This window comes from Biomphalaria glabrata, chromosome 8, assembly GCF_947242115.1.
Source record: "Biomphalaria glabrata chromosome 8, xgBioGlab47.1, whole genome shotgun sequence".
Lineage (NCBI taxonomy): Eukaryota > Metazoa > Mollusca > Gastropoda > Planorbidae > Biomphalaria > Biomphalaria glabrata.
In genome coordinates this window covers 28,677,728-28,696,365 of record NC_074718.1, presented here as the reverse complement: position 1 = coordinate 28,696,365, position 18,638 = coordinate 28,677,728, and the positions used below count along the sequence as shown (strand labels likewise).

Below are 18,638 nucleotides of genomic sequence, written 5' to 3'. Positions count from 1 at the left end.
TGAGACAGTTTTGTTGTTGTTGTTGTTTTTCACACTACCATTTGACAAGAAAATGTTTTGATTGCAATGTTGAACTAAAACCTTGAATGTGTTGTTTTGCACAGGCCCATATCAGAAAGAGCTCGACTCTTGAGTAGAAATCTAATGAACCTTGGGGATCGAATAGTCGGTGGTAGAAGAACACAGACCAGTGCATGTAAGTATAGAATTGTTGTTTTTTAGTTGGCAACACTAGTCTGTGTTGTTTTTTTTGTATTGATTATTTCTTGTTGGTGGACAGTGCTGAATGTAGATTTCTTTGTGACTTAAGCACGATTTGTTTTGATTTACTCTTTAAAATAAATTCATTGAATGTGTTGATTTCAGCGATATCGATGTGTTTTAAGTTTGGTAGAAATGCCAAACATTTTAAAGTGTTAGGCAGGATATTTTTGACATATCTGCAAGTTAGAGTGTATTCACACATTTACTTATAGATGCTTTGATAAGAGTAACTAGTATTAAGGTTTCATAGCAACAGTAACTGGGTTAGATTGGAAACCCTATAGTTTTTGATAGAATGTCCTTGAGATAAATCTCTTAATGCTTTCAGTCCTATGTCAGTGATCCTTAGTTCAGTAATTACATGTAATAGCAAACACTTTCTTGATAATAGAAAAGATTTGTTCTTTTTATAGACTACTTTGTACTATGTTCTAGTCATTGGATGAAAGTCACTTTAGTGCAAATAATTGTTGACAACTAAAATATGAAGTTGTTTTCTACTGCCTATTATTATATATAGTTAGTTGGAATATTGCTAGTGATGTGAAGGTTTATAATATATATGAGTCACCAAGCAAATGAATTTTTTTTTTTTGTTTTAAATATAACTTTTTTTTTTTTTTAATTATAAAACCATATTTTGTCCAGGATCTCTTATATTTCAATAAGGCATATTTTCTTTATTGTGTCTCTCTACTAGACTAGAGAAATTAGTCCTACCATTATGGGTAGAGTTTAGCTTAAAAGTATCTTCTTTCTAGCTTCCTTCTATCAGGCACTGTACAATAAAAGTATCTTTCTAGCTCCCTACTATGAGGCACTGTACAATAGAAGTATCTTTCTAGCTTCCTTCTATGAGGCAATGTACAATAGAAGTATCTTTCTAGCTTCCTTCTATGAGGCAATGTACAATCTTTCTTGCTTCCTACTATGAGGCACTGTACAATAGAAGTATCTTCTTTTCCTTGCAGAAACAATGACTGATGTTATTCACCATCACATTTGAAGTGTATGTTGATTGGTTAAACATTGTCTTGTTTTCATTGTGCCTATGTTCATCCATAGCTGCAGCTGCTTTCATTCTGCTGTGTTCACCATGCCGCAGCCTCTGCCTTTGATTTCATCTAGCAATTATTTCTTGTTGCTTCCCTGTTCAGAATAAGACTTTAAAAATCTGCCTTTTTTTTTTTTTTCTCTCTAGGGAAGACTTTTTATCGCATGCCAGATGTTTTGTTTTTTCTTAACCTGCGGCTTTTTATTATTCTTTTTTTCCCTTTAATGTGGCCACTTTACTTTATATACATTTCAAGCCCATGAAAGCTAATTGTAGAGTTTGAAAAGGTTCTCAGTGAGTTTGAACTGTACATAGGGATTTTCTATTTCTATTATTCAATAGATATTAAAGCAATATAAATGTCTTGCAAAATCTAGTGTGTCATAAGCTTTATTGTTTTATTTGTTTTGTTTTTTTTTACATCTTTTGAAAAGAATGTTTTGCTTTGTTGAAGGATGAGAAGTTCTTAGCAATGACAAAAAAAATTATTTAGTCATTCATTGTAAATGTGTGTTGTTTTTTTACAACATACAGTGTTATCTTTTGTCATCTAGGCACCTACTAAAAAAAGAATTTTTTCCAAGCCATATTTTTTCAAGCTTTTTTTTTTTTAAATTGCACTTTAAAAAAAAACTTGTTACAAAGTTTGTTAAATCTTCTGAACCTTCTGTTCAACTTAAATCTGTACAAACATTAGACAATCTGTAGTGGACATCTGTAGCTTCAGGGACATAGTTCTTCAAATGTAGAGAATTGTAAATTCTATTTGCCAGACTACTTTTGGACATAAAAGTTTTTTTTTTTTTAATTTGTTTTTAATCCTCTACTTCAAATCATATGAGAATTGTACATTCTTTGTTTGTGTGTTTAGATTGGATTTTAATCTTTTTTTTCTCTTTACAAGTCACTAATGAAAATGATTCTCATATTTCATGTTCTACTCTCTGATGACATTTTCTTTCAATATCACCCTTCTCACCCTACACAAAGTTAATAGCTGTTTAAATATGTGTTGACATTGGTAAAGCTAATAAAGAGGAATAACAGATACATGCATTGTGACTTGCTTAACTATAAATTTTAAAAATGATTTAGTGGAGACAGTTGTCATTTTAAATACAATTTCAATGCTTCCTTTTACTTGACAATATATGCTTCCAGCTATCAAAGCTTTAAAGGGAAACTCCGATGGTTTTGCCCATTTTTGATATATGTTTTGATTTACAGATAATGAATATATATTATTCTTTTTTTTTTATTTGCAATAATAACTTAGTAATTGATGTTTTTCCAACATAATTTTTCTGCGCATCCAAAACAGTCAGACTTTCACCGGAGATCTATGTGACGTCACAAATATGTTTAATTTAATCTATTGACCTCTGTATAATCACTATAATGGGAGACCATACAGCAAAGTTTACATTCCCGTAAAAGAATATATCTTCGTCTATGCAGTTAGATGTTGTATGCAAAGAAATAAATGCGCATTAAAAGTAGATTTACATGCTTGACTAACCATGGCAGTGTGTATTTTCCCGCCAGACCACTCAACACACAACAAACACTATCACTTGGTTGTCTTGTCATGACCGACTACACGTAGTCTCAACTAGCCTTACACTGACCAGTTTGTTCGAATCAGTCAGACACACGACACATCCAAAACAGTCAGACTTTCACCGGGTTTCTATGTGACGTCAAAAATATGTTTAATTTAATCTATTGACTTCTGTATAACAAGAGACGATACAGCAAAGTATACATTCTCGTAATTTATTAAATATAAATGTTTCTAAGCATTTAAATACAAAATGGTAAAATGTTTACTATAACAACTTTTCATGCAGAATTTAAATATGTCAATAACTCAAATTTGAAAAACCTTCGGAGTTTCCCCTTTAACATAAAGAGATTAACTTCACCCCTTCTAAACATTTCTTAAACTAAATATAGGATGATGGTAGAAAAATTTATTTCATCCAGAGTAGTATTGCTAGTAGCTAGTATAATTATGTATTTAATATTGATGTCTATATTGTTGGTTACAGAGTTTGCTATTGAATTGTACTACTTTGTTTATTACTCTGATAGTCCCACTAGTGCTTTAGTTCAAGTGTACTGTATAGTACTCACCATATAGTTGAGTGGACAATCCAACATTGGCTTTATTTATTATTTGAACATACAATGTTTTAACCTATACATATCCTTCATAGCTCATAGGACCTCAGTTTACCACATTAACCCAATCTACTCTACCGAGGTATGTCAACAGCCCAACCCTACTGGGTTAGGATGAGTTAAGACACTAGCAGCTGTTTCTTAAACTTTCCTATTAGAAAAGCTCACCATGTCTTGCTTAGAAGGATAACGAGAAAGTGGTGACTTTTTTTTATAGTGAAAACTGGATGTGTATCTTTTTTTTTCCTGAGAATTGTTTAAATGAAAATGCCCATACTCTCAGTGTATAAGCCCCCACCTGGGAAATTAAGTATTTTTGCAGCTTGTTCATATTCTAAAGTTATTAAAATATTTTTTTTTAAACTTGAAATATTGTTTTTTTTTAAGTTGTTTATTTATTTATGTATTTGAGATCTTAAATTACTTTTAAAAAAAAAATATTTTTTTTAGTTTTTTTTATTTGTAGTTACCTCTCTTTGTTTAGGGAATGTTAAAGATCTTTTTAGACTGAAAATAGGGTTACGTTTAGATGCATCAATCCTGAGTTAACTAAAAATGTAGTTCTGTTATCCAATAATGAGGTCATCTCAGGAAAAAAAGATCAATGAAGAGTAAATTATTTTGTTTTTGTTGACAAGAGCATGTGTATTGGCTTATGTCTTACATAGTGGAAGATTTGAACCTCAGTATTGTTTATGACCAGCAAACTTTGGAATGCGACCCAGACAGATAGCTTCAGTTATAGTGCTTTGAACAAGTGAAGCAAATCTTACTACATTAGAAGTTGAGGGTGATTGGCCAGTTCAAGAACAAACTGTCCTGTTAGTTGAGAGTGTATTCGAGCAGCTTAGCTCACTACCACATTGCCACAAGGAATATATGCAAGTATGCTCTCTCCTAAGGGCACTAGTACAACCACTGATTTGACTTCCATATATAATTAGAGGATTCACAGTAGTGGCATCTATTGGTTCACAAATGCCTTGTGTTTAGTTTCACTGCTTGTTTTTAGTTCACTAGATGCCAGTATTTATAAATGTCACTTGCTTTTTTATTTTTATTTCATACTTTTGATTTCCTAAAGCCGGAGATACTGCACGTAAGTTTAGAGTTACCTTCCCCTCCTGCATGTTGCTATCCACATTGAACATTTTGATTTCTGAATCTCTAGAGAGGTGTTTGTTGTGCTAATCACATTGTGTGGTTATGGAAATAGGAACAGTCTAAAAAAAATTTTTTTTTCTATTTCTTTATAAAAGGGATACGGTAGCCAACTTCATAAAACAATAATAAAAAGAAGATAATGTATTTATACTATAACAAGTATGGCTGCTGAAGAGTGACTTGGACTGTTTTACCAGCAGCAACTTAAACTTAATTACTTGAAATTCCTAATGTTTAGCATATTGCATGTTTGTGAGCATTCTAAAATTGTATAGATCAGGCTAATATTTAAACAAAAAAATGTTTCAAACTTGTCTTCTACCAAACCACAATCACGTCAACAAACCCACTGCAAGCTTTTTTGACCTTTCATAGGAGGATGGAGTTTGTGATTTATTTGTATTTACTCAACTTTTGTATTCATAATTTGAAAGTTCTACCATTTTTTGTCTTTTTACATTTGGAATATCCTTGACCATAACTATTTTTGTTTAAGTTATATATATATACACACATATAAATATATAGTTTTATTTTTAAATCCCCTCCAAAAAAAGCTTCTAGATTGAAAGCTGTTATGATATCTTGGTCTGATGTTTCTCACAGAAATTATCTGCCTGTTTCTAGTGTTATTCAAGTTCCCATGTTAAGGTCAACTTTTGTCACCACTTATATACCTGCTACTAGACGATGAGAACTGTTGCCTTTGGGATTACATTTATATTTTTTCAATCCAAAGTATTTGGAATTATGGTTAAAACAATGAATGTGTTGAAATGAATGAACCGACTTTAAGCATCTAGCTGAACGATTTTTTAATAATTTTTTTTTTACTTGATGCAACCATCTCCACAATTTCCCTTTACTTTACACAATAAACATACATATAGGAAAGCCTGCTGTACCAAACTAAAAAAATGAAAGGACCTTGGGCAGTTAATGTATCTGTATCAGATGTTGTTGGAAAGAAAAGAAATGAACTCTCCTGGTGTAAATCAGGAGGCAGTGCAGTGCAGACTATGATAAATGGGAAAAGTGCCAAGAAGTGAACTAACAGCTTATTTTGTATTGCCTTGCGTCTAATCAGTGGAGGTATGAGAACTACTCCCACAGCAGCCAGTGAAATAGACTCCAATATTGAACCTCTTAATTTAAGGCGCAACAGAGCACCATTTGAAGCTATTGAGAGATACAGAAGGTTGGAGGACGATCATCCAAATAAATTACTAACACAGAGAAATAGGAAAAACAACCAAAAAAAGCAAAGGACTCTGATCCAACTTACTGACGAACTAGCCCTAAAACACCACCTACCCAATAACAGTAAAAATTACCAGGTTTTCAAACATTACACCCGGACTAAACTACAAACAACCAACCATTAAAACACATTTACTAAATAACACCTTAACAAAAGAATCAAATCCACTGGAGCTCAAAGTAGGCACGCTTGAAACAATAGAAAGCTATCAAAAAACAGCTATCCATATTTATACAGACGGATTGGCTTTCAAAGCTACCATCAATGCTGGTCTTGGTGCCTTCCTGGTCTTCCCTAAAAATAAACACTTGGAGATAAGCGCACCCTGTGGTGATTACTGCTCAAACTTCCAAGCCGAAATTGAGGCAATTACCATAGCACTCCAGACAGTGGAAAAAAAATTATATGAAGTAGTGCAACCACCATCAGATATTGTTGTCTTTACAGACTCCCAATCTACTCTGCAAGCACTTAACAGAAGCACCTCAAACAGCCCAAGAGAGTTGACAACACTCATTGTGAAAATCCACCAGATGATATCAAAATTAAATATCAATATTACACTACAGTGGATCCCTGGACACATTGGCATCATGGGAAATGAAAAGGCAGATAAGCTATCAAAGGCAGGTTCATCTATGGAACAACCAGATAGACCTGTTAACTACCTCACCCTAAGGTCAATGTTAGTCAACAATCACAAAGAGGAGTGGCTCAACAAATGGGCATCAGGAAACACAGGCAGAGCCATGTACAGAGAAATGACTACGCCTAACAAACTGGACAGTATTAACTTCCTCCCCCGCAAAGAACAATCTACAATCTTCCAACTAAGAACAGGACACACACCACTATTAAATTACCACCTGAACAAAATAAACTCCACACAACTACCCCTTTGCAGACATTGCGCCCACCCCTTTGAAACCGTAAACCATATCCTCTTTGAATGCCCCTCCCTAATCCACCTTAGGCAGACCCTACTTCCACTACAGCCCAACATAACCAACACCCTGTACGGCAGTGCTGAACAACTGAAGAAAACAGCACACTTTTTTTCCTTGGCACAGTCTGCAAAAGAGCTCACAGCTCAGCAGCAATAAAGCTGGCTAGAAGAAGAAGGAGAAGTAGTATTGATTGTTTCCCTTTTGTTGGTAGCTTATGAACATACTTTGTTTTTATTTTGGTCCAACAGAGTTTCCATATTGGATGTTTATTGTAGTTTTTAGACAGCTGTTCACCCCTGCAGCTGTAAATCTTATTATTATTTTTTAGTCTTCGTACTTGCTCTGTTTTACTCAGTGGCATGCTAGGGGCCATATCTTAAACATTTTTTTACTTTCACTTTGTTTATCTTTTGTATGAAGATTTTTAATCCCATAACAAAATAGCTTTGAGTATCTTAATATCATTTTTATAGCACCTTATGTTTTGTTTATGCCTTGTGAAAGCCCCATATAATTGAATGATTAAAAGAGAAAAAAAAAAAACTCCTACTCTTAGATGACAGCCTTTCTGAAGTGCCCATCCATATAGTGAGCAGAGAAAACATTCATTATGGTAAATTTAGCTATTGATGCTTTTTTCTAAATTAAATCTCAGAATATATATAAACCCTTATTATTCAGACCAATCATTCTTACTCATTAGTGAATAAATTTTAAGTGTCAACATATTTCTACTTTTTAAATACTTGTTCACAGAAATGTTTCTAATGTGTCAACAGAGTTGAAAGAAAAAAAAAACATTTGTAATCTAACTAAGTGGAACAAAAAAATTAAATAAAACTTGTAAACTTATGTACAATTATCCTAAGATTTTGGACTTATTGGTCTGAATAAAGAGACATTACTCAGCTGTGTAGTTGTATTGTTAACTGCTTGATAATAACACAATTAGTTTTACCATTTGGGTGGAAAAATATGATCTAGCCCATAAAATATGTGTACATTAATTTCTCTCTGATATTAATAACTTAAGCCCTAACACATTTCATTATATAATAGCAAAATAATTTGACTGATATATTAACAACACCATGTTACATTGTACTACTTAATATTCCTTAACCAATAAGACATTGTTGTCTTCAGAATTAGCTTGGCATTTTGTTTCCAACAAAAGAGAAATGTTATTACTAAAAACAAAAGTCTAAATATAGTTTTTCATTAATTCATCAGCCTGCTTCAATCCTCTACCACCCAAAAAATACGTACAATATAATAACTAAAAGAATTCATTAATGTAAGTTATGCTCACAAATTATAATTTTTCTTTTATAGGTCATCATATATAAAATTTTGTTCTTATATTTGTTTAACTTTTTATGTGTTATCGGCAAAGTGTGTTTTCACCACATCCTACTTTGCTAAAGCATTGTTTAGAATGACTAGATCTACATTAGGAAAAGTAGAAAATGTGTTGTCTAGAAATAGAGTTGATAAATAAAACATAGATAAAAGAGAAGAAATACAAAATAAACAACAAGATATCGTTAGATTCAAAATATTTTTGAATGTCTCTTTACAAAGTCCCATTTTCAGATTATCAAATAACTCTTTAATACAATGAAGCATATTTTAAAAGATTAATAGACATTACTAAAATAAAAAATATTTTGTTTTAGTTTCTTCTAAGTAGTCTACAAGGAGAAATGAAAATATGCAGAAACTTTTTGCGTACTTAAAATTTTGAAGTTCAAAGTAATTTCTAGTACTCTAGTACTCCCCTAGTTTGGGGAGACAGTGCTACTCTCCAAAATAAAGTTGTAAAAAAAAAAAAAGTAAAGTTCCCCCTAGAGATCTATGGGGCAGGGTTGTCCTCTGAATCTATGGTCCACAGTTAACAAGGGTGTCATGTGGCCAGCACGATGACCAACTGGCTTTACTTTTCCCCAACTAATGTCAGGTACCCATTAGAGCTGGGTGAACTCAGAGGCACCCTGAAGATCCCGAAAGTAAAAATCTCAGTCTTCACCAGGATTTGAACCTGGGACACCTGGTTCTGAAGCCAAGCACTTTACCACTCAGCCACAATGACAGTAATAAAAAAAAAACTTTGTCTATAAAACAAAGAAATGAACTATCTTCTACCACATACTCTGTTTGTTCACTTTTATCATTTCTATTTTGCAACCCTTGTTCAGCCTTTAGTTCTAGTCAAATATCTTGTGGGTAGATGAAACTTAAAAGTTATGAAAACACCTGCACATCCATAGAAGAACAAACCCTTAAAAACTTTCAAATTAAGCTTATAACATATTTGATGTAATGTTATACAGCATAATATGAAACATTTTCTGTATCAACAATAAAGTTGTGGCATTGCAAACACACCTAGACAGTGGTAATAAAACAAACTCCACACTTTTAAGAACACAACTAAATTAATAATAGTAATAAGATAACATTAATTTCACACTATACCTAAAGCACGATTTGAGGCATTCCATAGAATTCAGGATTTCTCACTTTGCCGGTAACATATATTGTAATCAGAAGAAAACTATTTATATTAGCAGTTTTTCAGTTTTGTAGTAACATTTAATAGATACGAAATGAAGCAATCTGTTTGAGCTTAGATGTAGGCCTAGGCTTGTCAAACTACGGCTTGTCTGTCTGTATGCATAGCTTAACATAAGGTGCTGAACTGTGGGAGGAGGGAGGATTGGTATGCTAGTTTAACTGGTTTGTCTCTTATTAACAACTTTTTGCTTGATTTGTTTTGTATTTATTTTGTATGCTATATTATTAGATTTGTATTATGTATACAATTATAAATATGTAAATTTCTAACATATTTTTTTTTATGTTGTTTTGTTTATAATCTTTTTATGTTGTGTAGACATTCTCTATTGAACTAACCTTTTCAATATTTGTTTTGTATTTGCACTTACTTTCCCCATTGAATTCTTACCACTATCATATAAGAAAACTTTTTTCTCATTGGTTTTATCTTGTATAAGTTTTGTCTTAGCACACAACAATATAATCAGTTTACAAACGGAAGTCTCAGTATGAAATATGCTACTTTAATATTTTATTGTTTGAAATTCTGTGTTTCTTAAGAAGGTCCATTTAATTCAGCAATATAAATTTGTTTATTTATAAACTTCTCATCAAACACTCAAACAGTGTACATTAATAATGTCAAACTGTGCATATTGGTAAATTGCAAACTCATAATGTACACAGTCAAACAGTATAGTTTGATATAGTGTTCAAACATAGAGTGGACATTCATAATGTAGCCCACATAGTTAATGACAATACACACTCATTTATTGCAGACACAACAAGACATCTCAATTAATACAAAGTTTTTCTTCCTTTTTGTATGACCTAATCATGATGAATATTCTGGTTTTACTGTCCAACATCCAGGTTTATGCCTAATATTTCATTCTCATATCTCCAAATTATTTTCTCCTTATTGAGCAAACTAACTTCAAGTTGGGAAGGAATTATTTTTATTAGATTCCTATCACAGACTAGCATGTCAACACTGACTAGGGCAAGCAAGCAAATTTTATGCTTACATTGACAGCAAATTTTTTTACTATTCCAATCATTCCTAATGGGAGACGACCTACTAGAGTAATATCTGTGCACATTGATTTTAATTTTCTTTTCCTTGAAACCCTAAAATGTTCACAAAGGTATAAAAGGTTTTAAATAGCAATCTTTTGAGGAAACATTCAATCTTTTGTAATTATATTGACGATACAATGATTTATCACAGCTAGGGTAATGTGCCCGATAGTTGGGAATGATTTAGAACCAGAACAGGTAAGAGCGTTCATGCCCCCATTCTTCTTGCCCTAAGTGCACCTTTGTTCAGCTGCAAATATTTAATGCCTCGCTGATTGATTCATGCTTTTGAAGAAGATTGTGATTGATGAATGTATGGGCAAAATATAAATCTGGAATATAATATCAAAATATTCTTTATAAGTTTATTTTTTTTCAATCATTCAATTTACTGTATAATTCACCAGCAATCTAAACATGTAGCGTATGATACTGAAGAGGATTGAATGCTTACCTTTAAAAAACACTTTTTTTAATAGCTTAAGCTTAAATATTGCTTCATTTCACTTCACTCATTCCTTCAGTATAGAACTCCTGGGTATTCCCCACAAAAGTGATTTTACCTTAATTCAAACTTTGTTTACATTTTTTCATAATTAGAATTATGACTTAAGTTTTTATTTGTGATATAAAGGAAAAAAAGGATTTTGTTCAATACAAGCAATAATTAAACCACACACTGGGAGTATAATTTTGTTACATACAGATAGTTACAATATATTTTATATCATTTAATGATTTCTAAAATTTAACTAAAGGACATAATTAGTCAAGGCATGGCGGCTGAGTGGTAAAACATTTGGCTTCCAAATTGAGGGTTCTTGGGTTTGATTCTTGTTGAATACTGGGATTTTGAAATCCCAAGATTTCTAGGAGGCCACTGACTACCCAACTCTAATGGGTACATTATTTGGGGAAAGTTTAGGCTGTTGGTCTCACAGGACATGCAAGTTAACCATTAGCCATAGAAACAGATGATCTTTACATCAGCTACCTTGTAGATCACAAGGTCTAAAAGGGTATGTTACTTAATTTGTAGAAGAGCTCCAGTTCCAGTGTAAAAAATGTATTCTTAATATCGCTGTAAACTTGAGATTCAACCCTAATGGATTAGTTTCGTTTTTGAAGCAAGCAGGCATCTATTTATATAATGATATTTTTTATGGTGAATCATAATTTTGTCTAGTTAGAAAAATATCTTATTTAAAATTAAATATTTAATACATGTTTTTTATTTGTTGCTTTATTTAAAGCAATGTTCAACAAATGGGAAAAAAAAAAACATTTATGACTCCAGTAAATTTAAACATTAGTAAATGTATTACTGCATTCCTCTTTAATCTTCGGACTCGAAGACAAGCCTTATTAAATGTAACAGGTTTAAAGATAGACTGGCCTGATGACAGCAAGCAAGGGATTATATTAAAAGAAACAAAAACAAGGGGGAGAAATAACTTGCAAAGCAGATCAATTCTTGGTTGATGAATGTGTTTTATTATTTTTAAATACCTGCATTGAATTCATATCTTTATTTGCGCTAAGTATCTTGGCTTTGCTTTTTTAACAATGTGAAACTTTAGAGCTCCTATAGAACATGACACCATGCACATAGCCTTGTTTGAGCAGACTGTTCATTTTTGAACACAGTGCTTTACATGACACACTTTATCAACACACTGCTTTACAGTACATCCATATGTGTTTGAGCAATCTCACACTGCTTTGTCCAGGAGGCTATTGTAATTTTAAATCTCCTTATTGTACACAATGATGTTGAGACGTTCTGGGCAAACAAAAAAATTGTTGGTGGATTAAGATGGTAATGTCACTTGTAGTTTTTCTACATTAGTGCTCACAAACAGCATTTTGATTTTACAACAGTGGAATTTAGTCCATTCATTTATTCTCTCTAGCAGTTTGCATTTCTTCTATATACATATGAGATTCCACAGTGACTATACATTTTTTTTTTAGCATTTCAGGTTTTTTTTGTTTTTGTTTTTTTTTAAATAGAAGAACTTAGGAGTAACTATTATTATAACCACATGAAATGAACATACCTAGTTCATTTAGTTGTGTTTACAGCTTACTCTGAACACAGGTTTATAGATGTTAGAATTTGAATAAACTTGTGATGTATCTTGTTAGACAAGAGGTAGGAGCTGTATCTGCATGTGCTCACTGCATTGTGTTGCTTGAAAAGATTTGTAGAGGTTTTTTTTTGTGTTCAGTTTAAAGAACATGTTCTTGTTAAGACATATAGCTACAAACGAATGACTAGTCAGGGGTCCCAAAAAATTGGTTAGGCACTTGTGTTATGGTAGAGTTAGCTCTAAAACAAAATATGAGTTGTTCAACCTTTATTGTATGTACATTCAATACCACCATGACAGCATGACACTCTCTCTCTCTCTTGAAATAATAATCAACTCTGTGCTCTTGAGATTTCCATTGGTACACAAACACAACCCAAACCACAAACTCAACTTAAATATCACTTTCTCTTATATGATATAAACACATTATTGGAATGAATACATTTAATTTTTTTTTTGTTTTATTAAATAATATCTGCTTTTTTTTCACAACAAAATTTTAAATAGAATATGTCTTTCTATATTTTAAAATTCTTAAAAATATTTTTAAGTTAATTGCAACCTGTCTTATTGGTTAAACAAAATTGAATTACTGATGAATTATTGATGGATTAATGAAATCACAAAGTAGTGAAAACTACATACTCCATTTTTGTTTCATTTTTTTTTATTCTGCTATTTATGTAATTGATATACCTTGAATGTTTAAAATAAAAAATATTGCCTGTTTTCCACTTCATAAAACACAAAAAGTTCAAGAGTTATCTTTCCATCAGTGACACTTCCTACTGTTTTCTAATTGTTTTCATTTTGTTCTTTTATTTTCTCAGATGGATTTGCTTTCTCCCAGGAAGAACATGGTGCTGTGAATCAAGTGAGTGCTTTCTGTTTGGTGTGGATTTCAGTGAAATATTTATATTTTAAATACTTTTAAATTTTCTAATTATTAACAATTAGTTACATCAGCATAACAAATTTTTTTTTTTAAGTGCTGGAATCCTTTCAGTAATTATTTTATGGCCTCCTTTCATCTCACAGAAATGAGATGAAAGCCTAAGCATTAGCTATGGTTAAAACAATGTTGCCCAGACATCTTTCACCCCTCCCCCTTTTCCATGTAGCTGATGTGTCCCAGGGAACAGCAGGTGCATATACAGTTTGGGATCAGTGGTATCGTAGGTGCTGCCTGGGTGGACCACTATGTGATGCAAGCTGCTTAAGAATCAATGTTTCATTATTTTTGCCCATGGTTTAGTCCTCAAGAAAGAAGAGTTTTGAATTCAGAGTGTTCCTTCCTTCGCCTAGGTGGGTAGCCAGCCAAGGCTAACAAGCCCTCTCTTCCCAAAGCTTGCTGGTTTAGGTGCCAGTTTGCTTGCCTTTACCTATTCTGACAATGACAACCGTTCTGCCACACTTGAAGGCAGGATTTGGACTGGTTGTCAAGGGGTATTCAAGACGCATGGTATTGGAAGGATTTTATTGGTAGGGAATTGCTTATATTCATTACCAATGCCAGCAAAAACAACCTTACGGGAAACTAAGCAATTATATTGAGTCTATTTGTGATTTTCTAATTCATCATTCCTCTTTTTCTTTGTGGTCAATTATGTGTCAGCTATGACTTTTGAAGTAATTTTCTGGATTTCTTTTTCAATCTTATGGACTACATGAAACATTATTTGCATCCTTACCTTTACAGGCTGAGTATATTCGTGCTTATGACACTAGACAGGCCAAACCACAAGGCTTCTAAAGCAATACAATGTGTACATGAAGTCCAGTGCTCAGTGACAGATCTGCAATAATAAATGTTGGTGGATGATATCTCATCTCTGTGGCCATTCTGTTTGGCCATAGCTACAATTTTTTCCTAATCATAAACTAATTAGTTCACATGTATTCTCTTTTGTTACTCAACTAAATACCTTTTCTAAGCTTGAAACAGAAAAATGTATTAAAAAAGTAGCTTCTTTCACATTCAAATGTCATGTGCAATGATAGCAATAAACAATTGCCTAGGCTTACTAAGCGATATTAAAATTGGGACATTTTATGTTCTTAAGAATTTGTACATAGATATCTAATGTTAAATGGTCTAATCATAAGTTTAACAATTATAAATTAAATATAATCTGACCCTACAGCCATGTTTATGTAATGTAAATGTGAAAATCTTTAAAGTATCTGTATTAGGCTTATACTACTATTGTTGAATATTTTCAAAACCTTTTTTCTCTCTCTGTGTTAACTTAAACATTCTCTTATTTTTGTTTTTGTACTGCATTATTTCAAAATGTATTTTTATCTTTCTCTTAATGTTAAACAGCATTGTTATTTTTATTGTTAAAATCTTGTTATTTGTTTTGTATTTATATCTTTAAACTAACAATTTTTTTAAACAGTTTTGTTACTGTATATAATTAGACGTTTTATTTATTTATGTACATATTTTTTTTTTTGTCGAGACCAAAGGCAACAACATACGAATGTTTTCAATACTACAAGACTACTGCTACATAGTGCTTCATTGTAGTTCTTGATTTTTTTTTTTTTTAATTTGCATTTAATTGTATGCATCTAGGAAAACTAAGGACTTGGCAGAGTTTTAGTCTGAGGGACTAGATGAACACTTGGAGATGCGTAGGACGTAATTACCTTCAATCCTGAAGGAACATCTGTAAATTTTAAGATGAGAAGATTCTTCTAGATTTATCTTTCCTAGAAAATTACATCAACATTCCTGATTGCCAAACATGATATAAAATAAAGTATTCCTTGTGATCTATAGGGCTGATGATGAAAAATTTCATCTATTTCTATGGCCGATGGTTAAGGAGGATGCTGCGTAGCCAGCACAATGACCAACCACTTTACTTTCCTGAACTAGTGCTATTTGGTCTTTTCAAACATCAGACTCCAGACATTTTCGTGTACATAGAAAAAAAAGTCTATCTGCAAAAAGGAGCTTAGTAGATGTATATTTTTTTTTCTACTTTTTCTTTTTACAAAATATATATAATTAATATTTTTTAGCTTTTTATAATTCTAATCTATATGCAGCGAATTCCTTTCGTTTTTTTTTTTCAAGTTATTATGTAGTTATTGCAATGAGTCTCCATAGAAAGTTTACAAAGCACCCAAGCCATGGTTAGAAATATTGCAAGAACTCAAATATGAAAGGACCAGCAGAATGAAGCAGACAAAAGCTCAATAGAACCCAAACTCTAAATCAATTAGGATAAATAGTAGAATACACTTTTGCATGAAGTTCTACACTAAGAATTACACTGGTGAGTTCATACTCAGTGTTGGTAAGACCTAGATTGCATACTTATAATGATATGTTGTAATACAGATTAGCTCCTGTAATATCCCAGTTGCCATAGTTTTCTTTATATTCTTTGTCCACCAGTTTTTCTGATAAAGGTTAAGCTTCAAGTATCAGGGTTAGAGCTGAGCACTGCCTTCATCTGGCTAAGTTAACATATCTTTCAATTGAATGTTGAATGGAACAAAGAAATAAAATGGAATGGACCATTCAATGTCTCTCATCTATCTGATTTTTTTTTTTCAATTCCATTGTAGTATTATTTTTTAGAGCAGCAAAATCATTGAAACAAATAATTGTTATATTTTTGTATGTCATGCTCAATGTATCGGACTGGTTTAATTTTGTGCTGAATGCAATGTGAAACATCCCGAGTTAAACACCTTAACACATTGCATTGTATTCTTATCAACACACATTTTCATATATTATATTTTTTTTAAGTGTTTATAACTTTGAACAACTTAAGAGATCAATATTTGTCTTTTATAATTTGGATAATTTTATTGTATTTTGTGAAATTATTTTAGTGTGATTTTTTTCATTTTGTAAAAAGTTGCAGCCTATTGCGAAAAAAATTGCTGGAACTCAGGAATTAAAAACAAGAGCATAGTGCATCTTACTTGAGTAGAAAAACATTTTTTTTGTTGTTTTTTTTTCATTATAAAAGAAAATATGTTTTGCTAGCTACCATTGTAAACGAACTTTGAAATAGACTTCTGTTTTTCAATTATTGAATTTGTTGTTGTTTTTTTTTCAGGATTTTATATTATCTCATTTATTGTTAGCTAAAATATGTGCTGGTTTAATAAAATAATTTATTTCTGATTTAATTTAAATTTAATTCAGTTTTGTTACCAGAAAACTAACTTTGTATCTATGTCTAGTCTAACTCAAGAACATAACACATTTTATTTGTATATTGGCTTTCAGAACAAATTATATTTTATTCCTAAAAAAAATCGTGCCATTTATTCTATATATAATCTGTTGGAGTTGACGTTTTTATAACTTCAAAGTCTCTTCTGAATATTTCCATGATTTATATACATTTTGCTCATAAAGAAAGTTATGATGTTTTTTTTTGTTTTTTTTTTTCATTTCAAAATTTGCAGTCATTTGTTTGGGACATTACACTTGACACTAATTTATCCACCACCCTTTTCATACTCCCCCCCCCCCCCCCCCAAGCCACCTAATAAAAAAAAAACCATGACATAAAATGAAAATACCTTTTCTAAATGGTACCTATGAAATTAGCTTGCAACATTCCTGAGTTTGACTTTATCTTTTAGAGACTGATTTGCATTTTTTAACTTGACTCTTGTGAGATTTTAATACTGCTGAATCACAACAACAACAAAAACAGCCCTAGTAAATTTTTAATTGAATATCTCAGTTTGAGTTGTGGGAATCCATCTTTTCCTTTTATGTAGCATTTATTTTCTTTTAAAAATAAAATTCCTGTTTCATCTCCTGGTGTATTCAGATTTAATAAAAAAAAAATTCCAAAAGCTATAGGTAATAATCTAAATTGCCCTCTGTGATAACTCTCCTTAAAATGTTGACTAAAGGTAAGCATGCTCTTTTATATGGTACTGTTTTACGAGAGTTGAAATTGCTATATTTGTTTTTTTAATTTAAACTTGAGCAGTATTTATTTTTTCTCAGTATATGCCTACTAAATAGAGAACGTATGACAGAATGAGCTTAGTCATAGTTTGAAAAAGAAGCTCGATAGCAATGAATTATTATTGTTTGTATAATTTTTTTTTTAAACTTAGTTTGTTGTTATATTGTTATGAACTTTATTGCTCATTTATTTGTATCAATTGTTGCAGTGATATTTTTGTTACCATTTTGTTTTTTAACATTTGAAAAAGTTTTAAAATGTAATACCTCATTTATAAACATAGAAACGCCAACTTTTTGAATAGCTATCAAGTATATGACTTTCTGTCTTCCACTGCAGTGTGAAAACGTCTATACAATACTTACTGTACTAAAAAATTTAGTTGAATGTGCCTAGGTAGTTATCAGGCTTAAATTAATCAATTCTAACAATGTGTGATGTTGTGCCAGATATGTATGAAAAAAATATCTATTTAAATGTCATGAATAAAATTCATAGAGGTGGTGGAATCGGGACAGTCTGATCAATAAGTTAAAAAAAAAGTTGGATGTTTCTTGCCAATATTTTGTATGACTTAATGGCAAAACTTTTTTATTCAATTGAATATTGTCTGGTTGCATCGTTTCAATGTCATTTTTGCCTTTATGTACCGGTACAAGTATGGAATAAAAAGATCTTCATTCTAAAGGGGAACAGAGTTTGTATTTTATTTAGTATTAATCTGTGCAACACTTTCTTTGATAAATAGTAAAGCATTTTTGTATAGTCTAAAAATTATGGTAGAGCGCAGAATTTTACTTGAATAGACACTACATACACAAATATTTTACAAACAAAGCATTTTTGTTTTCTTTGTGTTGTATCAGGAATGTATTTTGTTTGACTGTAACTTTCAGATGAGATCTACTATAGCCATTAACTAAAGAAATGTTTGCCCTTTCAAAGTTAAAGATATAATTATATAATTTAAAATATTGATAATAAAACAAAAAAAAAACACATTTCTCTTCCTCAATCAGCTTCTTCAGTTTATAGACTAGGCTTAAAAATTGAATCTATCACTAA

At 31.6% G+C, this 18,638-nt stretch overlaps 1 protein-coding gene across 23 annotated transcripts in view; it reads left to right on the top strand.

Moving 5' to 3' along the window:
• The window catches only part of LOC106074939 (probable phospholipid-transporting ATPase IA), a 79,470-nt gene extending 61,210 nt beyond the window's left edge, over positions 1 to 18,260 (top strand). For 14 of the 23 annotated variants that reach the window (XM_056038713.1, XM_056038717.1, XM_056038698.1 and 11 more), the window contains 5 exons: positions 105 to 196; positions 4,587 to 4,601; positions 7,431 to 7,487; positions 13,443 to 13,486; positions 14,312 to 18,260. In XM_056038713.1, coding sequence (XP_055894688.1) covers positions 105 to 196; positions 4,587 to 4,601; positions 7,431 to 7,487; positions 13,443 to 13,486; positions 14,312 to 14,365 — 262 coding nt within the window. In that variant the 3' untranslated portion in view covers positions 14,366 to 18,260. Of the gene's footprint in view, positions 1 to 104; positions 197 to 4,205; positions 4,388 to 4,586; positions 4,602 to 7,430; positions 7,488 to 10,667; positions 10,715 to 13,442; positions 13,487 to 14,311 lie in introns of those variants that run through there. The other 9 variants (XM_056038703.1, XM_056038706.1, XM_056038709.1 and 6 more) reach the window with 9 other exon arrangements.
• The last annotated feature ends 378 nt before the right edge of the window (positions 18,261 to 18,638 follow it).